Source organism: Rhinichthys klamathensis, unplaced genomic scaffold, assembly GCF_029890125.1.
Source record: "Rhinichthys klamathensis goyatoka isolate OS25496 unplaced genomic scaffold, OSU_Roscu_1.1 h1tg000521l_1, whole genome shotgun sequence".
Lineage (NCBI taxonomy): Eukaryota > Metazoa > Chordata > Actinopteri > Cypriniformes > Leuciscidae > Rhinichthys > Rhinichthys klamathensis.
The window spans coordinates 420001-444394 of record NW_026607000.1 but is presented as its reverse complement, the minus strand read 5'-3'; the positions used below and the strand labels follow the sequence as shown (position 1 = coordinate 444394).

General features: G+C 39.3%; 1 protein-coding gene across 7 annotated transcripts in view; it reads left to right on the top strand.

Annotated features, from left to right (window-relative positions):
• Positions 1 to 5499: 5499 nt before the first annotated feature.
• Positions 5500 to 24394, top strand: part of LOC130073010 (protein phosphatase 1 regulatory subunit 12B) — a 37594-nt gene continuing 18699 nt past the window's right edge. For 2 of the 7 annotated variants that reach the window (XM_056238380.1, XM_056238373.1), the window contains exons 1-3: positions 5503 to 6081; positions 23927 to 23943; positions 24053 to 24185. In XM_056238380.1, coding sequence (XP_056094355.1) covers positions 5980 to 6081; positions 23927 to 23943; positions 24053 to 24185 — 252 coding nt within the window. In that variant the 5' untranslated portion in view covers positions 5503 to 5979. Of the gene's footprint in view, positions 6082 to 23926; positions 23944 to 24052; positions 24186 to 24394 lie in introns of all 7 variants that reach the window. The other 5 variants (XM_056238379.1, XM_056238377.1, XM_056238376.1 and 2 more) reach the window with 4 other exon arrangements.

The following is a 24394-nucleotide window of genomic DNA, read 5'->3' as shown; positions in this document are numbered from 1 at the left end:
AGCTTTTTTGTTTTCATCTCATTGATCTCACTGTTGGGATGCGGATCTAAAAGATTAGTTTGTCCTGATTTAAGAGGACAAGTAGAGGACAAGCACTGAACCCGAGTGCTCGCGGATATGAATGTTCCATTTGGAAAGTCATGAAAAGAAGAATAGGTCAAGTCTGCTTAACCCGAAACGCAGATGCAGCTATTGAAACTTTGGCTTCCAGACTGAAATCCACTCTCTTAAACAAGTCTCCCAAGGCCCGTTTCCACCGACTTACTCCATCCAGGCTAATGGAAAAGCACAGCCATTGTGGCCGATGTGATGAGGTGCACTGTATGGCTCAGGTTCACCTCTGCAGATGGCTTTGAGTTCTCTTGCATTATTAGTCAGAAACAGACAGGAAGAAAGCATGGGAACTGCTTTTAGAGTGCGGACCAGGTCCAAAACGTATGTGATTGAGAAGGATTTGAAGAAACTCTTAACCTTAATATTAAACTTCAGCACATAATTCATCCTGCATCGTTTGTGCTAGAGACATTAATGAATGCGAATGCCACACATTCTGTGTCTTCAAGGATTGTATAACCACAGGTTTGATTTTGGTTATACAATCAAAGAATAAAAAAAAGTTATAATGATAAAACTAAAACTCGACAAAGTTGACAAAATGTAATTGGTTTTATTTTTTGGTTGATTTTTTTTATATATATTAGCATCAGTGTCAATCTGTCATATTTAATTCGGCATAAAGAGAGTGCAGGACAAGAGATGTGAACTTTGCTTCACTGTGACAGAGCGTTAACTTAAAGAGCCTCTGACATTTAGCTTACTCATTCAAATGTCATTTCAAACCAATTCCATGACACATATGGCACGGAAAAAGCTAGTGGGCAGTTGGGGCAGGGCCACTGTAAACAAGTTTTGGACCTTTTACAAAATCTTGAATCCATCATTGTTCATGGGTGTGTTTCTTAGTATGTGTCTGTTCACTTTAAAGTATGCATTTACAGATTGCACACACTATAACACTGTCAAAAATGGTATCTGTGGTTGTCAAAAATTCACTTTAAATAATAAAGTCATAATGATTTAGATGTTATATTTCATACATCAAAACTGCATGTACTATACAATTTACTAATATAATTTACTACTTGAAAATCTGTATTTTACTTTAAAATATATTGATAAGTACCATAATAATACAGGTGACAAAACAGAGGGTCACATGATGAATTAAAGGGACAAATATAACAGGGACTTTCACGAGATCACACTTACATACAATTAAAGGGAATAAAGTATAATGCGTATTTGGCGTGCTGTCCGGGGGGAGGGCTCCGAGCTCGGAATTCGGCCCGAACCCAGAGCACTCCCCCCGTATGTAAAGTGGTTTAGGACTAGAAGAGTGGAGAAGGGGTGGTGGAGGGACGCTGCTAAACTGTCAGAGAAATGAGGTGAAACTGCTGCGTCTATATATACACGTTTTAATCATGATAGCTGAGTGCTCTCCACCCGTGTTAATTATCTGAACGTGCTTCTCCCGAACTTTGTTAATGGAACATCATTTTAATCATGATTGCTGAGTGCTCTCCACCCGTGTTAATTATCTGAACGTGCTTCTGCCTAACTTTGTTAATAAAACATCATTTCTGCAGGGGAGACAGAGCCGAATGTCCCTTGTGGAGAGCCACACTTTCTGTTGCAGGTGTTGGTAAGCTAAGTCCTAGACCCTCTCGCTACCTGAGACCATGGGAACAGAGGAGGTTGGTAACTGAGCATGCACTGGAAGAGGGTGAGCTTCCTGAAGGAATGGCGGAGTCAGTTCGATGCGTACTTAGCCCAGGACAGGAAGTGACTCCACTTGTTCTGGCAGTGATAACAGAGGGTACAGTGGAAGCAACCAGTCTTCTGAATTTTGCGTTCGGTTTGTCTGTTGCTTTGTGGTTGATATCTAGATAACAGGTTAATGGTTACACCTAGGCAGCTATAGGACTTGAAAACCTTGGTAATCTGAAACAAAAGAAGATGACAGCCAGAAGGTGCACAGTAATATGCTTGATACTTATAGTGGTGAGGGTGGGAGGGTTGCGAGCAGTTTGAGCATGCTTTCCGAGCAGTAATGCCACGTATATATATCTTCCCGGTCTAATAGGAGAATGGTAGCGGTTGGAGCAATTTGACAGCTGACCGCGTCAGCTGATCGCAGCACTATGCCTACGTGGCCTGTCTGAACTAACGCTGCGCTTGATGAGTTTGAACAATGCCTTCCACACATGAGAGATAAACTGTGTCATACACAATATCGTCTGGAATACCATTCTTTCCGAAGATGTGATTAAAGATGAGTTCTGCAGTTTCCATGGCCTTGGGTAAGCGTATGAGAGGAATCAGAGAGAATTCTCTTTGGAGAAATGAGCTACAGAGACGAGCACTCAGGTACACCCACCAGAAAGAGGGAGACCTGTTATAAAATCCTCTCCCAGGTGTGACAATGGACCATGGGGAGCAGTAACAGTTTCCCAGATGGTAGGTGTTGGGGATCTTAACCATGGCACATTCCTGACATCCCTAGACATACCTCCATACGTGGCCACAAGAACCAGTCCTGGATAAGCGAGAGGGTCCTGTTGGCCCTGGGTGGCCAGTGCCCACTGATGACTGATCCCATGAGTGGAAGACATTGAGAGGTGGGAAAAAATGTCTTATTCACAGGGCAACCCAGCGGAGCAGGCTCGTGGTGGCAGCCTCTGCGATGTGATCGTCTAGGCACCACTGGATAGGACTGAGGATGATTTCATGAGGTAAGATGGTTTTAGGTTCCTCTGAGGCTAATTAAGTAGAGGCAAAACAAAGCATCAGCCTTGACATTTTTGGCCCTTGGACGAAACGAGATGGAGTAATTAAAATGAATGAAGAAGAGGGCACAATGTTCTTGACAGGGATTTAAGCAGCAAGCTTTTCGAAGGTACTGTAGGTTTGTAGGTGTAGGTGATCCATTAACACCAGGAAAGGATGATGGGCCCCCTCCAGCCAATGCCACCACTCCTCCAACACAAGGTTGATGGCAAGAAGTTCTCGGTTGCCGATGTCGTAATTCTGCTCCACCGGGGAAAGCTAATGGGAGATGGCACATGGATGGGAGGCTTTCCCTGCTGATGAGGCAAAACAGCTCCCATGCCAGAGGTAGAGCCATCAACTTTGTTTGAGTTTGTTTGGATCTGAATGGATTAGAAGATGAGCCGACTTGCACACTTGTTTGAGTTGTTGGAAGGTGTGGGGTGGGTCCAGGACAGAGACTTTGGCTTAGATTTGAGCAGGGATGTTAACAGAGCAGGGATGGAAATATAGTTCTGGATGAAGTGGTGATAGAAGTTGGCATAGCTTAGGAAGCATTAAAGTTCCTTGATAGTGGTGGAAACGGGCCAGGATTTAACTGCTTCCACCTTCCCCTCGTCCAACTGAATTCCTTCAGGGCTGGTGTTGTATCCCAGGAACTGGATGGCCATCTGATGGAACTCACACTTTTCTGCTATGAGGAATAGATGTAACTTCCAGAGCCTTTCCAACACAAGCGCAACATGGGGGTGATGTTCGGTCTCATTCTGGGAGTACACAAGGATAACATGAATGTAGATGATGACAAAGTGGTTGAGGTACTCCCAGAATACCTCATTCATAAAGCCTTAGAATACAAAGGGGGCGTCAACCTAATACGACATAACCTGATATTCATAATTGCTTGTGGGTGTCACAAAGGCGGTCTTTCATTAACACCCCCTGCCGTATTCAAATGAGGTTGTACACATTGTGAAAGTTCAGCTTGATGACTTTGGCTCCTCTCAACAGTTCCAGGGCAGCAGGGATCTGATGTTGCCATGTTGAAGTGCCTCTGTAATGTACTCATCCATGGCCATCTGTTCGGGGATGGAAAGTGGGTACACTGTAAGTAGTCAGGAAACTAGTGTTGGTGATATATATTGTAGCACAGGGAAGTAAAACTGGTAGGTATGATATCATTGGCCTTGAGCTGGTATTGAGTCTAGTCCAAAAGATAAAATAGAGAATTAGAGTCTGAATCAGTACACAAGGAGATCGCTTGAGGTAAGTAAAAACTCTCTTGCATAGCAACAGCAGGAGTAAGGAGCATTCTGAGGGTACGCTTACATGACAACAATATGCTTAAAATGGAGAAGTTTTTCCTTTGAATTTTCTGCACGAATTTCTCACACGGATCAGTGAAAGCAACTAAAAATGCTGTATTCTGCCGCCAGGCCATTAGATGGAGATGAAACACTATAGACTGAACATGTAATACGCATGTGCATGACGTCATCATTTTCACAGATTCACGTTTTTGTTGTTTACATGGAGACAGTTTTCAAAAACTTGCATTTTAAAACCCGTTTTCAAAAGTTTACGTTTTCAGGCAAATGAACGGCCAAGACGCTTAAAAAGTTGTACGTTTTTAGTTGGAAACGGTGTCGTGTAAACAGCCCCTGAGTATCCATTTGGGTGATCAGACAATGGCTACGTTTACATGCACAACAACGTTTGTTTCAATCGAACTGAATTCATTCCAATCGATGAATCTGAATGTAGTGTTTACATGAACGCTAAACATGTGATCGGATTGACGTGCGCTTTTATATGTCACAAGCTTTGGAATAGTTTTTTTGACATGCGCACACTGCACGAATAGTTTCCCGCTGTTTGCACATACTAACTATTCTCTTACATTGGTTCTTTATTTAAACAGCAGACTTATTATTTATCCATTTCTGGGCATAATTTAGAAACAATGATCATATGAAACATTGTGCCATGCTGCTTATATTTATCACGCAGAAAAAATGCCCCTCCCCACACCCAAAACCAGTCGTCTGTGGGTGAGAATCCGAAACAAGGACTGGTGGGACGTTGTCCTACTTCACTTCACAGGTTTAGTGGTATGGGTAGGTGTAAGGGTTGGTTAAGGGGGAAGTGAAGGTCAACAGTGTAATTACAGAAATTAACTACAGCTGCAATTACAGGCAGGAATTAAAAAAATATAGGCCTAACTGTTAAAACATGTATGTACACAATAAGTCCACTGTATCAAGTGATTAATTAAAAATTTAGTACATAGTAGTTAAAGACACTTAATTTAAAGTGCATGGATCTAATAATTTTTCACATTTTTGAAGAAATGTACTGTTCGCTCCTTTCCATAATTACAATCAGTGGGGACTGAGACTTTCAAAATCTAAAATAAGCCCCATAAAAGTGCTTAATATGCCACATGCACAGTATTTTAAATCTTCTTAAGTTTGTTTCAACAGGTTTTTACAGTAACATTTTTACAATCTTTTTGTTTAAATTAGTAAAATATAATAGATATACACTTAAAGCACCTCGTACTGAGCCAGAGTAAGAGGGGAAGGAATATGAGAAAACAACTAAGTGAAAAGACTGTGAGAGAGAGAGATTGTGAGAGAGCGACGGAGCTGAGTGGGACCGAGTGAGAGCAGTTTTGTTCTTTCAGAGTTTGTGTGGAGTAATTGTATGTAGACAGAACAGAGAGGCAGGGCTTTCAGCCGTCTGTAAAGTTAACAAAGAAAAGTCCTCTCCTTATTTAGCTCTCATTGTGTGTCTGTATGAATGAGTGAGTGTCAGAGAGAGAACATCAGCTGGAGGAGATCACAACTGTTTTTATGCGTTTGTGAGAGAGGGAGTGGGACGGAAATAGAGAAAGAGGGAGTGGAGATAGCGAAGTGTAGAGGTGCTTCTAATTGTTTTCATTTTTCTCTAATGACCACGGTGCCGTGCGGAGGAACAGAAACACAGATTGCCTGTCAGTCTCGGGAAACACACTCCGCGTGATCATCTGGACGGACAAGTTTGCACCTGTTGAGCGTATCTACTTCATGTCCTGCAGTCATGGCCGTCTGCACAGCTGTGTGAAACGGTGCCTGCGTTTGTCAGGGATCGTCCGTTTTATCCAGGAGAGAGATGTCATCGCTCTATTCGCGCAAGGACCTTTCCTCTCGCTCCAGAAAGTCCCTGTCGGACTCACCGCCCTCCTCTCCGTCCCCCAGCACCAAAACCTTCAGAGTAAGAGCCAGCTGTGTTTGCTTAACATTTGTCACATTATTACACAGACATTTCAATAGGCAGTTTTGTGTTCAATTTGACGTAACTGTCATTTTTCACTGGAGGATGTCAAATGTTCATGGTTTTACATGAATTACTTTATTTTAGACTCGATTTTTATTTTATTTTATTTGTCTTCAACAGCAGTCAAAGCAGGTTTTACGGGTTAAAACAAAGCTAGTTTTCAAGTGCTTACTTGATTATTTTGGTGCTTACAGTGGAGTCCAAAAGTCCACATTGAAAATCTGGGATTTTGGTTTTCATTTGAACTTGAAAATAAAGTGTTTTAGGATTGTTTTAAGGGGTGTTTTAGGATTTTGGGCAATTTAAAGCAAAGAAAAGCATTTCAAATTTCACACTCTAGGCTACTCTATTTCTAGTCAACAAAACAAATGAGTAAATTTGTGATTAATTGATTTTTTTAATTGAACAGTTTATTGAACCTTTATGACAAAATAGAAAAAGAAATAGAAAAAAAAGTCTGTGAATGTGTTTTGTTTTGTATCATATTTGATATATTAGGCTTTTGTGATTCATATAATATGAAATAGTGAAAATATGGAGCTCATACTCGAGGACGAATAAAACACTGACTGAGCAAAAATATCAAATTTGGTGCAGTTGATTTACAGTGTATTGCCAAAATGATAGCTTGTGATGTACATCAGTGAGATCTTGAATGAACCGAATGTTTGCATTTATATGCAAAATGCATATAACTATCAGTTGTCACACTATATCTACCAATAATATGTCTTAGTAAGGTGATATTTAAATGCTTAGTTTTATGATCAAAGCTCTGTAGTTTTTATTGTGGAAGGCAAAATACATATAATGCAATGCAATATGATGATTGAGAGAATAAACATTCCTCAAAAACCTGATAGATCATATTTAATATATTTGCACAATTAAAAAACAAAACAAAACTGGATAATCAAGTAAACCTATGCTGTTTCAGTCCAGGAAATGTTTCATCTTGAAATATTAATAACAATATGAAATTAATTTTTATGTTCATTTTATAAAAAAAGACACATGCACCACGATCTGAAGGTGAACATTTTTACAATTATACTAAAAGGCCTTTGACTTGCTAAAAAAGTGTGAAAAAAGGCATATAGATTGTGTACAGCTGGTTTTTCAGCAACGTTTTGATCGTGTTGATCATTTAGAGGCCTTAGAAATTCATGTATTAAATATTATACAGTATTACAGTATACAGTACAAATATTATTAACAAGTTGCATGAAATAGTCCTGTGAGCAAGCAAATCTATAATCATGTTGTAAATTGAACTCCTCTTTTGGTGCTCGTATCACAACAGAGCATGTTTGTGTGCTCATAAGATGGTGTTGTTGTGCTGTGAAGGGCTGACATCGGTGAATGAGCAGAGCTGCAGTGTCTGTGATGTAAACACTGATTCAGGATGTAGTGGGAGTAATTCCCAGCGGTCACGGTTCACTCAGTTTTTAAATTACTGGCCACGTCCCTCAGTAGTTAACTAATAATTATTGCAGAGCATAAAACGTTTGCAGTGTTGTCAGGAAAGACAAGAACGTTTTTTTTTTTGATGGTATATAGTTGATAAATAACAGGGTTGTTATAGTTAAATAAAACCAGAAAAGAAACTATTTTGTTGCTTGAACAACTAAAATAAAGTATTTTGTTTAGCTACTGTAGTTGCCAAGGAGTCAGCGATTGCGAGAAACAGAGCTCTGGCTCATTGATATGTGAAATAAGTAGCTAGTTCCCACCAAAGTCCCCACCCTCACCCTCTCTTCTCTTCAACCAGACCTATGGAATTACGTTGTTGACCTGATCCTTCTCTATGTGATTTGTATCCCATTATTTACGTCCTCTCTGCTGGCTCAGTTCACTCCCCTGGATCTGCCTGCTCCGGTGGTGCCGCTCAGCTCCTAGGCTCTACCCTCTCTGGCACCGCCTCGGGCTTCACGATCCCCAGCTCTGCATGGTGATGCAGATCCCCTTGCTTCGCCTCGGGCCTCCAGGTCCATAACTCCACCTCAGCCTGTTGGCTCCGCCCCGGCTCTGTGCTCCCTCAGCTCCACCGTGGTACGTCAGCCCCCGAGCTCCACCGAGTTCCCTCGTCCCTCCAGCTCCGCTTTTATCAGTCATCTCTCTGCCTATGCCATGGACTTCTAGGCCTTCGGCTGCGCATAGTCCCTCCACCCCTTCAGCTAATTCTGGCTCCTCCCTCCCTCCCTCCGGCTCTGCCTTGGTCCTCACTACCTCCTGCATCGCCCCAGTATGCCGAGCCCTCCTCTCCACCTTGGTCCCGTAAGCCAACAGCTCCACATAGAACTTCCAGGCCTGTGGTGTTGCCCTGTAATGTCTCCCTCTTGGCTCCACCTGGGTCTCCAGGTTTCGCCCGGACCATCAGCAAAGGGTCTCCCCTTGTTCCTCCCTCCATCGGCTCCACCTTGGGATCTTCCTCTGCCAGCTCCTCGAGGGTCTTGTTCATTGCCAGCTCTACTCCTCCCTCCAGAGCCCCCACGGGCCTTCTGGGAGGGGGGTGTAATTTCAGGTTTATGTTCCTTTCAATGGACTCTTAAGTTGTGTAAGTTTCATTTCCTTTAGTTCCTGTTTCCGTGCTCTGTTTAGTTTTGGTTACCTTGGTTACAGATTATGTCCTTTGTTTCTAAGTATCAGTATCACATGTGTGTTGTTATGTTTGCCATGTGTTTTATATACTCCTGTTTCAGTTCAGTTCTTTGTCGGTTCTCGATTGTGGATTATGTTGGTTTGTGATTCTCCTATGTTTCCCCTACGGTCTCCTGTCAGTTACGGATTTATAAAGACTGTTTTTGCTGGATACTCCTGCATCCAGTTCGTGTGTGCTGCAAGTCAACCGTGACAATACAAAAATAACTGTTAATAATCTGAAAATCTTTTGGAAGATTTTTGGTTATGTTTAGTTAGAAAATATTAGTGGTGTTTGAGACGTGGATTGGGGGTGGTGCCAATGTTTCGCTTTGCGGTTGCTAAGGTGTTCTTGGTGGTTAATAGGGTGTTTTTTTTTATCATCCCCTAGACAAAATCATAAAACTGGTCGATTGTACAGTAAAAGTAACAGCACACGTCTCCTAAAAAAGCCCCATAATTTGAGGAATCATTCAGGGCAGAATGAGCGCTGAAGTGTAATATTTAGGGTTATGAGTCAGTTCAGATCCCTAGCAAATGTGCATTAGTAATAGTGAGGCTTTTTTTGGCACTACTAAATATAGAAAAGTGTTAATGGTAGGTACTGCAACTGGTCACTATTGTTTTTATTTTCTTTATTTTCAAGATTGTCATCATTTTTAATCACCCTTTTTTCAGATTAGTCAAATAATCATAAGACAAATTTATTTTTAAAAGTACAAATATTCCATGTGGTCTGAAACACCCCATGTGTAACGGTGTCCTATAAAAGCAAAACACAGAAACGACACATTTTATATGAAGTACATATAGTATGTCACACAAATGGATGTTGCTGTCACTGCTTGACATTTCATATCAACATGCATTGACCATTTCTAAATGTCATTTATATAGGTTGTGGCAGTACTGAAATGTTTTGAGCTGGTTTGAGTCATTGTGTGTGTGAACAGGGTTTGTCTTGTATTATCAGGCGTTTATAGAATTATAGAATTTCCCCAATCCGTCCTGAACTGATCTCACATATAAGCCAACGCTGCACCCAGATAATCCAATATTCCCCTTATTAGATTTAAACACCTTGCCTGGAAAAAAACACACAACCATTTTGGACTAAATCTCTTATCTGAAATGTCATTTTTCCAGCAGGAAAAACCTGTCTATTTCACTCTGTTCTTAAATCTCACCAGATCAACCCAGAATGTACTCTTGCATAATAGATTGATCCTCAGACAGCATTTGTTGAAACACTTGCTATTTCAGTTTTACTTTTGGCTGCTGTTTGCCACTTCAAAACCCCATAAACAAACTCAAAGTCTGTGAGCGAACAAGACCAATAAAGGCCATGTTGACGTGTGGAGACTGTGTTTACTTCAGCGAAAAGATGCCCATAAAATCAGCAGGTGCTGCAGCTGTTCTGTCTTTAGGAAGGTAACACATGCACGGAATGAAGGGGAACTAGTTTGTCCACTGCTTTTGCAAACCTTCAGTTGAGTGTGACACTTCAGTTTCGACAAAACTGTACATGCTGCTTCATATATGACACCACTGACCTCACATCTGTTTGCAACAGTGTTGTGGAAGAAACTATAGTTTGTTAAGATAGAAGTTACCCTTAACTTAAAGTAGTTAGGGGCTGTTCACACTAAACATGTTTTTGCATAGCACTGAGGTGATTTTCCATAGTTTTTTCTGTGTAAAACATATGCTAGATAGACCTCTTTGTCCATTTCGCTCACTTCTCGCCTCTTTTGCAGATCTTGCGAATCACAAGGCATTCTAAAACAGCGCTTTAAGTATAATTTTTTTTTGCATTTTTTTCTCCATTCCACTGACCTGCGTCTGTGAAAAATGCTACCTATGTAAACTAGTCCAGCTACTCTTTTAAAAGGCAAATTTAAAGGGCTGCACGATTTGGGGAAAATGTCATATTGCGATTATTGAGGTCAATATTGCGATATGCGATTGCGATATAATAAACAAATGGTTTTTATGAGTCAACTTGCTTGGTTCTAAAGCAAAATGCACACACAGATTAGTGATAATTCTGAAATGTGTATTTCTCAACTCAAACTAGCAACAACAACTTTGATTGATAACACCTAACACCAGGATCAATAAGCCATTGATGTCTGGATAAAAAATTAATTTAATTTTAATTTAAGTGAACTTCAAACAATCCTCAAAAAAACCCATAATAAATGTCATATTTACCTGTGCTCTTCCTGTCTACAGGTAGGACATATACAGAAATTGAATAAAGTTATCAAACAGTCTGCGCTGCATAAATTATAAATTATATGGACTAAAATCCTATTTAAAGCTACACACGTTCTTTGGTCAAGAGCAGTGAGTGTTTTTCTCTGTTCCCTTTGTTCTTTGATTAACTTTACTGACAGAAAGCATTATTGGATGCTGGCCCTTTAAGAGTTGCTGACAGAGACGCGGATCTCACACGCGCCTTATTCTCTCACAACTCTTTACGACCATCATAAGACTGCTCTTATGTTATGAAGACACTCGACAAATGATATTTTGGCATAATTGTGTGTGTTATTGTTCGTTCACTTCAAGCGGAAAGAGAACTGTATTCTGGCGCGCGCGCGGTCTGTGCATGCGCATGATACTGGCGCGCGTCTTTCAGTCAGGACATTCACAGGCAGCGCGCTCTCTTTTGACTTGTCTCGCTGAATGGTTTAAAGCATTCGCATGAATCAGAGCGGGATCATGTAACACTATAGCCAAAGGATGACAAAAAATAACAGGTGCTGCGTTAACAGCCCTAATTTGTTTATTTCATATAAAATCGCAGTATTTTACGTCATATAGTCGCATAGGCTTGACATCGTGATTACGATTGCGATATGATTAATCGTGCAGCACTAGCATGCATCTTTTTAAATGTACCTATCGAATTATGTAATTTAGAATTTAATTGGATAAATTTGCATTAGTGTAAATTTAAATGGATACATTTACATTAAATACAGCTAAACAGCAAATAAATACAATAAATAAATACAGCAAATAAATTCACAATATTGAGTAAAACCAGCTAGATTGATCTAAATATTCCCCTATAAAAAGAACAAAATGCTTTGCTGGGGCTGTAATTGTCACGGTTTGGGTTTTGTGTCTTGTTCCTTGTTCTTGTATGTCATGTGATTCCCTGTTTGCCATGTGTCTTGTCTATTGTTCCCAGGGGTTTCTCGTTAGCCACGCCCCCTTGTTATCTCGTTTAGCTTGTTTGTCCTTGTATTTAAGCCCTGTGTTTCAGTTCAGTCCTTGTGAGTTCTGATGTTGTAACGTTTGCTGTTGTCTCCTTGTTCCCGCTTCCTGTTCTGAGTGTTCTGTCGTGTACCCTGGATTACCTGGTTGTTTGTTTATTAAAGTGCTTGCGATTGGATTCACTCTCCGCTTCATTCCTGCCTGGACCGTTACAGTAATTGGTGAATATGTGTTTTAATCAATTAATTTACATAAACTGAATCAAACAAACCGATTCACTAAAATGAACTAGACTTTCCAACGCTACAGGACAGTTTAGTTCAAAGCAATTAACCAGAATGAATCGAAAAGCGGTGGGTAGCACTATTTATTATATTTTTAATTTTAATACCAAGTACTATCAAGGCCAATATCATTGATACCAATATAAATACAATACAAAATAAAAAAGGTATGGGTTATTATTGCCATTTAAGAAATTTGAAAGCAATAGCTTGTAAAATGTGTATATACACAGAAAAAATGCTACAAAAGCTGTCACTGGCACTGGCCTTTAAAAAGGTTATACTATGTACCATTTAGGTACCAATGTGTACCATTGAGATACTAATGCACTCTTTAGGGACAACGGTGGACCTTTTGAAATGGTACTGCCCCAGTGACGGCTTTTGTACCTTTTTTTTCTGAGCGTCTAGCAAAGTGGATCATATAGTTTGAGTTAGTTACTCCCCAGTACTGGTCTGCACACTGTTACAGAGGTTCAATGTTTAGTGATTATAACCGGAGGCTCGCCACATAATAATACAAGATTAGCTAAGAAAAGGGTCATGACGTTTTATGTTTCCTCTAATCATAACATACATTTTTTTTCCCATCAACAAAATTGCACATGTGGGCTTGAAGTTTCCATGACGAGGGGAGGCCTGTGCGCATGAGGTCTCCTTGGGAGCGAAAGTTAAAGAGAGCAAAAGAATAAACACACGTTTTGTTTTTAGTGGCCTTCTTATCCATGTTTATGAACGTCTTTTTACCCCAAACAACAGAATACATAGTAATAAACAGACAAACATATCTGACTGAGTGTGTGAGAGCTGTTTTTAAAAGGATTGTTCACATTAAAAAGTATCATCACTCATCCTCACGTCTTCCCATCATGTACGTTTTCTTAAATGCATTTTTTTTTTACGATTATCCTGGCCACCCTTTTAGTGTAATAGAAGTGAACGAGGACTAGCGCAGCTCCACAAACTCCAATATGACAAAAAAAAAAAACTAAACAAAACGTACAGTAACATGGGCCCTGTTTTTATTATGCATTTTGGTTGATCGGATCACAAGTGGACGACGCTAAATACAGGTATAAATAGGTCTAAAACGCTTTGAGCTTGTCGACCCAAGTTTGGTTTGAAGATGAAAAACGTACCAAGCACAATGTTCTCTCACCATTCCTGATTTCACACACACACACACACACACACACACACACACACACACACACACACACACACACACACACACACACACACACACACACACACACACACACACACACACACACACACACACACACACACACACACACACACACACACACACACACACACACACACACAGCAGAAACTAAAGCTGCTGCTCTCCGTATGTTTTTGACAAAAGAGACGTATTAAAACACCATGTGTAAACAGCAATGTGTCTCCCTTGTCAACCTAAAGCATCTTAATACCAGGTGTAAACAGGGACATAAAAAAGTAATTTATGGAACCACTGTAAAAATAATTCCTCCTAATTCAACTTAAAAATGCAAGTTCAGTTGCTGCCTTAAGTTTAATCAAATTCATTCTTAGTACAATACTTCACATTTAATTCAGTGTGTCATTGCCATGTCTTTGTAATCATTTGAGAAATTTACTAGCAATTTTGGAGTGATTTATTTTTGACAGTGTAAATAGCAAGAACAAGTGTAAAAAGTTGTTAGATGCTACTTAGTGCAAATAATGGCAGAAATATCAGTGTATTGTAGTACATTGTAAAACAGTATATCAAATTAAGTGTATATAATTATATTTATTAAAATCATAAATTAATGCTGCTTTATTGGGACATTGCTTGTACTTGACATTACCTTCCCTACACCTACCCGGGTGTTTAAACGAAGCGTTTTAGGAAGGTGTGGCTGAGCCTTAACTTTTATAAAGATTATCTCTTTAGGTTTGACACTTTGAGCTTTGGAAGTCTGCCGATCTTATACTTGCACTAACAGCTACATAACACACTTAAGACAAAGGAAAACGAGACATCGCATCATATGACCCCTTTAAAAATTCTTTATGCACTGAGATTATTTTTAGTTTTCAAATATTTTCTCCAAGCCGATGTGCGATGGGAAAAGCTTGAAAAATGGCATTTAAAAAAGGCGGATATTACTCTCCACACCACTGATCCTGTTATTGGACAGGTTACTTTTGTAATTTTGTCTAGCTCAACCAGACAATGGTGGCTGGAGTCAGTGTAAACAGCCATTGCCAACAAGACGGGGTATTTGTACTTGGTGTTAGATTACATTGTTCAATGAAAATAGAAATCCATCCTTGGTGCATTAATGAAAGTTCATAAATTGCTTAAAGAGTTCATAAACAAATCAGATTGTTTCAATGAATCGGTTGATCCAGATCACAAAACCATTCTGACTCATGAAAAGTTTGAAAGGTGTGAAAGTTTCCATTCAACATAATTGCATGGAAAAGGGCAACCAGCACATTTTTCAATGTCCATTTGTATTCCATAGAAGAATGAAAGTACATGGGTTTGAAACAACATGAGAGAAATTGGAGGAACTGTTTCTCAAACAGAGCAGATCAGAAGAAACCAGCCCTTATAAAGTCATCAAACAATTGAAAACAAATGACTTGATCTGTTTTCTCTTAATATATCTGGCTTATCACACAAAGAGCGGTGGGAGCGGGGTGAGAAAGAGAGCGAGAAAGAGAAAAAGCCTTTTTTTGGAGTTGTGTGTTGTAATACTTCTTTTTGAGTATGGTGATGCTCACATTTTCCATTTTGCAAGCTGGCAGACGGACTAGCTGGCTCTCAAAGAGGGGGATGAAGGGACGAGGGGAAAGAGAGAAATAAAGAGGTTGTGTATAAATACTTCAGCATGAGCCAGATCCTGTAAATGTTACAGTTTGTGGAGTTATGGGATCAGGGTGAAGCCCACAGCTGCATGAAGCAGTCTCAGTCTGTTACTTCACAGTATATATGAGTTATAGAGCTCATATGTGCTGAATGCATGGAGAATTGAGCAACCCTGCAGCGTGTACACTGTGACCGAACGCAGTTTCACATGCCTTTGATGTGCAGCGATGGGACAGTTGTCCTGGTGCACTAATCCAACTAAACCAAATCCTCATTCAACCATTGTAAAGGCCTGTTCACACCGGGACGAATTTCGCGTGTGATATTCGCCGACGTTTAACGCCTCGTTACTAAGCAATGGGTGCCAATGTGAGTGTGCACACCGACACGAAAAACGCCACGCGTAAAAGCGTCATTTAAAAAAAAAAAAACGGCTCGGGTTCGTTTTTTTGGTTTGACGGGGTGCGTCAAAAACAATCTGACCAATGAAATTGGCGCTTTTGCTCACGTGTCTGGAGCTTCTGAAGTTATAGTAAAACACAACTTGGGGGCGCTCAAACACAAAACAGTCTTGCCGAGCACACATACGTAATGGCGAAGAAGATATACAGCGTCTACACTCTGCCGGGAAGAAACAAGACGAGGAAGATGCAAGGCTAGATGAATGTAGAGCTGCTGGTCTTGTTGGTGTCTTTATAAAGAGACACCAACGACAATAAAGAACTATATGACAAACGCGACAAACTTGCTCTCTTCTTCTGAGTGACAAGCGAGTGTCAGAAGCGTAGTTGCGCAGCGCCACTTTGTGGACCGGGGTATTTCTGTTTTACATTAAGCGCAATCTAATGTCAGGGAATGAATTTGCATGTTCACTCGGCTCATCGTCAGAGAAAATCGCTTGGGTGTGAACACAAAAAACGCGTTGAAAAACGCTGACGAATAACGCGAGCCGATATTCGTCCCGGTGTGTACGAGGCTTAAGAGAATTGACTAAACTTTTCCCAGATCTTTAATAGTGTAAAGGGTGAGCTGCCAGCAATGCCAGTCAGGGTGTCAATTCCAGTGGGGTTTGACCCATCAATTAAGGCTTGAATCCAAAGGAAGCTAATATGCTAAGAATAAACTGAAACATGTAAGTATAGGTGCCCAACCAAAATAGAAAGTTAAATATAGAAAAAAGTTGGCACATTATGGTGCCTAAACTTATTATAATCTTACCTTAGTGACATTTTGACGCCCACAACTCTTCATCAGACCAAAAAAGACAACTCTTACACCGTGTCCTAACTACACGCGATGCGCGATAAAAGGTATCTTTTCCATGTTAATCAGAGTTTTTGTCCTAACCAGCCGTGACGGCCACACGCAAAGATTCTATTTTAGAAACGGTTTCTATTTTTCTGCGAAGCCGTGCTGGAACAACAAACACAAAGTGTGGCAATGATAATCTCAGGTACTGTTTATGTACTTTATTTAATGTTAAAAGCGTGTAATGTGACTTTGAATATAATTTAGTGCTACCAGCTGTAAAAGCAACAATGGATAATTCACCTCAGATCTTGAAATTAAACAAATGGAAACAAGAACGTTCAAAATGTGAACAAACAAGTGTATTCTTTGACAAAGATTGTTTTAGTTACTCAGCCTATGTAATGTTTAAATGGTGTTATATTTGTTAATTTGATTATGTACTTATCCATTTTCTTGCGATTGCCGTCAAGATTACTCTTGCGAGAGCCCGCCCACACGCTGTTCTGATTGGCTGTGGGTTTTGATTGATTTTGACGCATCTCGCTGTTGCGTCGCTTCTAGTGTAGACAGACAAATTATTTGTGCTGACTCGCTGGAATCTTATCGCATCGCGTCTGGTTAGGACACGGTGTTAAATAAACTGGAACAATCCTTAAATTCAACATCACATGACCAAAAATGAAGTTGCCTAAACTCATCCAAAGAATATTCCACAGTGAATTCACATAATGTGTGATTAAATTAAACACCAGCTAATAATTTTAATAATACCCACCATAATACACTCTACCAATAATATTACATTATAATAATAAAAAATTATAGTCATAATAATAAAATAATACAGAAGGTATCACATATATGCATATATACACTCACCTAAATGATTATTAGGAACACCTGTTCAATTTCTCATCAATGCAATTATCTAATCAACCAATCACATGGCAGTTGCTTCAATGCATTTAGGGGTGTGGTCCTGGTCAAGACAATCTCCTGAACTCCAAACTGAATGTCAGAATGGGAAAGAAAGGGGATTTAAGCAATTTTGAGCGTGGCATGGTTGTTGGTGCCAGACGGGCCGGTCTGAGTATTTCACAATCTGCTCAGTTACTGGGATTTTCACGCACAACCATTTCTAGGGTTTACAAAGAATGGTGTGAAAAGGGAAAAACATCCAGTATGCCGCAGTCCTGTGGGCGAAAATGCCTTGTTGATGCTAGAGGTCAGAGGAGAATGGGCCGACTGATTCAAGCTGATAGAAGAGCAACTTTGACTGAATTTACCACTCGTTACAACCGAGGTATGCAGCAAAGCATTTGTGAAGCCACAACACGCACAACCTTGAGGCGGATGGGCTACAACAGCAGAAGACCCCACCGGGTACCACTCATCTCCACTACAAATAGGAAAAAGAGGCTACAATTTGCAAGAGCTCACCAAAATTGGACAGTTGAAGACTGGAAAAATGTTGCCTGGTCTGATGAGTCTCGATTTCTGTTGAGACATTCAGATGGTAGAGTCAGAATTTGGTGTAAACAGAATGAGAACATGGATCCATCATGCCTTGTTACCACTGTGCAGGCTGGTGGTGGTGGTGTAATGGTGTGGGGGATGTTTTCTTGGCACACTTTAGGCCCCTTAGTGCCAATTGGGCATCGTTTAAGTGCCACGGCCTACCTGAGCATTGTTTCTGACCATGTCCATCCCTTTATGGCCACCATGTACCCATCCTCTGATGGCTACTTTCAGCAGGATAATGCACCATGTCACAAAGCTGGAATCATTTCAAATTGGTTTCTTGAACATGACAATGAGTTCACTGTACTAAAATGGCCCCCACAGTCACCAGATCTCAACCCAATAGAACATCTTTGGGATGTGGTGGAACGGGAGCTTCGTGTCCTGGATGTGCATCCCACAAATCTCCATCAACTGCAAGATGCTATCCTATCAATATGGGCCAACATTTCTAAAGAATGCTTTCAGCACCTTGTTGAATCAATGCCACGTAGAATTAAGGCAGTTCTGAAGGTGAAAGGGGGTCAAACACAGTATTAGTATGGTGTTCCTAATAATCCTTTAGGTGAGTGTATATAATATACCGTAATTCCTCAAATAAAGGCCGGGGCCTTTATTTACCTGAACTGCAGATGGTAGCCGGCTTTTATTTGAAGCAGGCTTTTATTAGAGGCAGGCCTTTATTTCTAATTCGCGATCCCCGCCCGCCCGCCAGCCAAGTTTCCTTGGTGACGCGTCATGCTTGGCACGTGTTCACCACAGCCAAAATAGCGCTGTATGACAGATGTAGCGCTTTTATTTCTAAATATTAACAAACTTGCTTACCATGTCATCAACTATCTTCTATTCTGACTCTCAAATCCGTGTAAGTGAGTTTGTTTTGTCGTTTAAAACCCTTTATAAATTATCTTGATCTGTAACGTGAGATGGGCACCGCAGTTCGGAGATTCCTGTTGTATTTGTTAAGTTACAGCGCGTGAATTCTTCCGTTTCTCCCGAAATACATGAAAGTAAGTGGCCGGTGAACTGGGAGAAGAATAGAGTAAACTTTATAGTTACTTACACTGTGTATCTGATATGAATAAAAAACACGTCGCCAAATATATTTGAATGGATTGTTATTGCTGCTTCCATAGACACCATTGTGTATTTTACAAACTATAAATTTATTGTTTTGCTATAAATCATATCTATTTAAATGTCTGAAACCTAAAATAAACATGTGGTTAAAAACACTGAATAGTTGTGATATATGACAAGCGCTGAGCGCGTCCGTCTTTGAGTGTACACTCATTTAAAGTGTACCTATTCACACTATTTTTTTCCCCGGCCTTAATTTGAGACCGGCCTTTATTTGTCCGCGCTGACCACGCCCCCGGCCACTATCAGAGGCCCGGCGTTTATTTGAATACCGGTCTTTATTTGAGGAATTACGGTAGTATATAATAATGACATTCACTATGATACCCAATAATATGAAAAATGTTATGATAATAAAAGTTATAGTAATAAAAATAATACAGAAGGTTTCTCATAAACAAAAATGAAAAAGATCATATTAAGATAACCAAAAAATGGAAGTAAAAAAATTATAATTTAGTGGCAACACATTTGTATGTAAAATTATTATTATTTTATTTTTTATTAAATGAAATAATACAATGAAATAATGAAATTAAATGAAATAAAATAAAACCATTTATAGTGGTAGGGAAACAAATAATACAACGCAAAAATAATAATAGACATGACAAAACAATGCCTAGTTATCTATCACACACAACCAGGACAAAATGCAAAATATGTGAAACACAGATTGTATTTACAAAGTTAATATACTAAAACATTCATAATAGATAGAATTCTCAGTTCATAGGGAACATCCCAACAGCATTTCAGTAACTACAATTTTATTACAAAATAATCAGCCTTCAGAAAATTCTCAAGTGCTTTCCAATAGACTGAGAGAACATACTATTTGTCACTTTATATTCCTAATCTATATTCGAAAAAGTTTAAATAGACTTTAAAATTGATTGTAACAATTAGGATTACACAAGATGGACCACAAAAAAAGTGGTTGTATAATTGACTCGTGTGAGTTTGATAATGAAACCGTGAGCTAGCGTCTGTTCTCTTTAGCATGCTTGTATTTGTGTTGAAGAGGCCATTCCCATTCATCTGATTGAGTGTTATTTTTACTTGCAGGATGGAATGTGCATCAGCACTGCCTTACATGGTTTACTGTGGTGAAAGTGTGCACTCTCTTTCTCTCTGTAGACACAGTGAGTGAGCTCAGGGCCAGCAGGTGCTCATGGGTAATGATGCCCCCCGAGGACTTTAAACCTGCAGTTTAACGTGATTTACCTAAGTAGGACATGTTCTTGGAACAACACTCCTATTAACCGATAGGATTTGGAGGATAAGGATAAGGTTATGGGCCTTGAACAACACTCTTATTAACATTTAAATTCTCTCTGATTGTACGTTGAGACTGAGAGTTGTTTCATAGGAATGTTGTTCTGGACCAACAAAGGATGCCTATATCCCTCCAAAAAACTGTCCTATTTTGTTCTGCATAACGATGACCTCAGATCCCAGAAAGACCAGACATGAGAACAAGACCACCAGAACATACACTTAACCTGACTACACAGAACTAAACAAGACCACCAGCACACATTGTAAACGTTTCAGATAGTTTTTTTGTTGTTGTGGCTACATGTAAACACTTGAATAAGACATCTTGCCTCACTTTGAGAAATCATAATGATTGCCAGTAAAACACAAAGCAGCTACGGATATTACAACAGTTATTGTAAGTCAGTGCGGCAGGTCAAGCTCTGTTTGTCCTCATGTGTTAACCGTGACATGGTTGGAGGGCAAGTCGATGTGCTATAGCCACATAAGGAGAGATGTCTCTGAAACACTGCCTAAACATTCAGATGGACCCGTCTCTCCAGTGGCTCGTGGCCTTGCTCTCATCCATCTGTTTATTTCCCTGTAAAAAGCACTACAGAATCATGCCAGAAAATAACATACGCAGTTACGATCAGCGAGATTCTCTCACGGTCACATATGCTTGTACATCATTTAAATGTATTTCTTCAACTAAATGGGCTCCTTTAGGTTGGTTCCAAAACGTGTTCTAAATTCCAATTTTTTTTCTCTGTATGTTTTGATATTTTTTTTTTTTTTACCATTCCTTTATCATTTATCTACTTTTTATATGTCCTATCTGTTTAGATTTTGTTGTTTTACACTTTTTCAATTTTCATAAAATATTTTATATATTATTACATTTTATTTCGATGGTCCAATTTAGACATTCTACTAACTATAAGTATCTTGTCATCTACATGTCAACTAACTCTCATTAGTTGTTGACTTCGGTTAGGGCGGGGGTAGGCAAGTTCGGTCCTAGAGAGCCGCTGTCCTGCAAAATTTAGTTCCAACCCTAATCAAACACACCTGAACAAGCTAATCAATGTCTTCAGGATTACTAAGGCTGTTATAGGCAGGAGAGGTTTTTTTTAGCGTTGGAGCCAAACTCTGCAGGACAGCGGCTCTCTAGGACCGAACTTGCCGACCCCTGGGTTAGGGTTAGGTGTTAAGTTCGTGTGGCGTTTTTTTAAAATTAATATATTATTTGCAAGTAAAAAAAAAAAAAAAAAAAAACTTTTACGAGGAATTTTACGAGGAATTTTTCTGAGGAATGATCATGACTGTCAGATAAAAAAAAAAGACAAAAATGACAGAATTCTCTGGTGACGTACTGTACACATACACACTGTTGGACATTGTTAGTGGACACATTAAACTAATGAGAGTGTGAAAAGTGTCTCAAAGCTCCTGCAGTCACAGCACCATCCCATTTAACAGATTTCATTTGCTGTAATTAGTTTTGCGAGTGCATGAAAAGCTCTTCGTTTTCTCTGCCAAACTCTGTCCGGCTGTAGTGACTGATTCATGCATGTCCTTTTTTGGTGTTGTTCGGATGGTCCCCCTCAGACAGTGGAGACAGTGGACTGTTATTCCTCTCTGGTGCATAATCAAGTGTCCAAACAGGATGTGCTGTCTTTAGCAGAGGAACAGAGGAGATTATTTCTCTGGCTTTCTCTCTGGACTCAACGACTCCACATATTACCAGACCCGTGTGGAATCTGCACCCGCCGTGTAGTTCGACAGTAGTTTAACTACTTTAAATTATGAGTGGCTTGTAGTTGTAGCCTCCCATCTTTGTTATGGATGTTTCTGCTTGGACTGTCAGACCTTTACACGAGTCTTTTACCATCTATGCACATCCTCAGTTGGGACGAAAGGTCATCCAAGTTGTGATGTTTACGATATGCTACTATCTACAACATGCTCCTAAAATGGAAGTTTATTAAATATTCTTTCAGAATATTTACTGTCTACAAGATTAGCTCCCATAAACACAAACTGATTTATGGCTTATTCAAGGAAAATGTAGGAAAGTATTCTTTATCGGGTACAAATGTATTACAATAGAACATTTATTAGAGAACAAATCCTCCTTAAATTAACTTTTTTGTGCAGTCATTGTTAACTGGAGTTGGAAGTGGGTGTAATAAAAAACACTCTGCAACATAATGCTATTTTTATGAAGACACACATATGCACGGCAAGTTTGCGACGGCATGATATCATACTCTTGCTCCAGGATTTTGCATGGCAGATTCCCATTGACAGACTAAGAGGTCTAGCAGACTCGGTCTGTCCTGCTGTTCCAGCTCAATCATGTTCAGTCACACCTAAAAACTCTTCTGTTCATGTAACACGCAGTCACTGTGATCTGATCAGGCCGGTCGGATAATCATCCAATCATCCAATTTGTCCACATCAAATAGCTTTGGTATTCAGATAAGTGATTAGATCAATGCAATGCAAAACAAACCTGGCCCTGTGAAAAAAGAAGAGCACTTACTTGTATTAAATGTACACTTGTAGTGGACTACTGTACTTCAAATTTTAAGAAACATATATTGGTAACACTTCACAATAAGGTTCATTCATTAGTGAATGTATTAACTAACATGAACTAACCATGAGCAATCCATTTGCTACTGTATTCGTTAATCTTTGTTAACGTTAGTTCATAAAAATACAGCTGTTCATTGTATTTCAGTTGTATTTCATTGTATTTAGCATTCACTAATGTTAACAAGATTGTAATGAAGTATTAGTAAATGTTGAAATTAACATAAACAAAGATTAATAAATGCTGTATACATGCAGTTCATTAGCAGTTCATGTTAACTAATGTAGTTAACTAATGTTAACTAATGAACCTTATTGTAAAGTGTTGCCCATATATTTTTTATTATGGTCTTGCAAGTCAAGTCAAGTCATCTTCATTTAAATGGCGCTTTTAACAATGGAGATTGTTTCAAAGCAGCTTTACAGAGATAAACATACAATTTACGGTAACAGAGATTGTTTTGGCTTTATAGCGATTTTTTTAATAATGTTATTTCCAGCTAAAGTTAGTTTTGATTGATTCACTTCCAGCAAAATTATCATTTGCAGATAATATATATATAGACCATAGTAATAACGTTTAACCAAATTCTGTCATCGTTTAGTCCCCATCATGTCATTCCACACCCAACAGACTTTCTTTCATCTTGGAAACACAAATGACGATATTTTGGTCACACTTTAGTTTAGGGTCCAATTCACACTATTAACTATGACTTCTGCCTGAGTAGGCTAAACTCCTAATTATTTCTTATTAATAGTTTGTAAGGTAGTTGTACTACTATTATGGGATGTAGAATATGATCATGCCGAATAAGGCATTAATATGTGCTTTATAAGTAGGCTACTAATACACAGCCAATATCCTAGCAATATGCATGTTAATAAGCAACTAATAGTGAGAATTGGACCCTAAACTAAAGTGTTACCATATGTTCTGGTGCGTTTTTGTTTATGTTAAATGACAACTTCAGCAATACTTAATCAAACTTTTGTTGTTCCTTTGCAGCAAGACCGGGCGTCAAGGTAAGATTCTCTGTTCTTTGTCTACAAACATTATTCTTTAATATGCTTCTTTTTACTGATAGATACATTCATAAAGATTGCTTACTAAGTGCTTGATGTGGATGAGCAGGTCAGACTCCAGTGGAGTGGAGTCTCCGTCAGACCGACTGTCGGCTCGGACCGGCACATACACACGCCGAGAGAACAGACTCGCCTCTTTGAGCAAAACAGACGACAACTCTGCCAGCAAGGACTATAAGAAGGTCAGGATACCTTTGATTAATAAAATACTTAATGACGTTCATTATAGATATTTTTCCTCAAATACTATCCCAGTTATATGACATACACAATGCTTACAGTGTGTATAACTTTCATCTTACATCCAAATAAAATCCAAGTAGTACATATGGTTTAATGTGATGTGCATTCTTTGTTTATCCAGTGCAGACCATTAGAAGTCTTCTGTTGA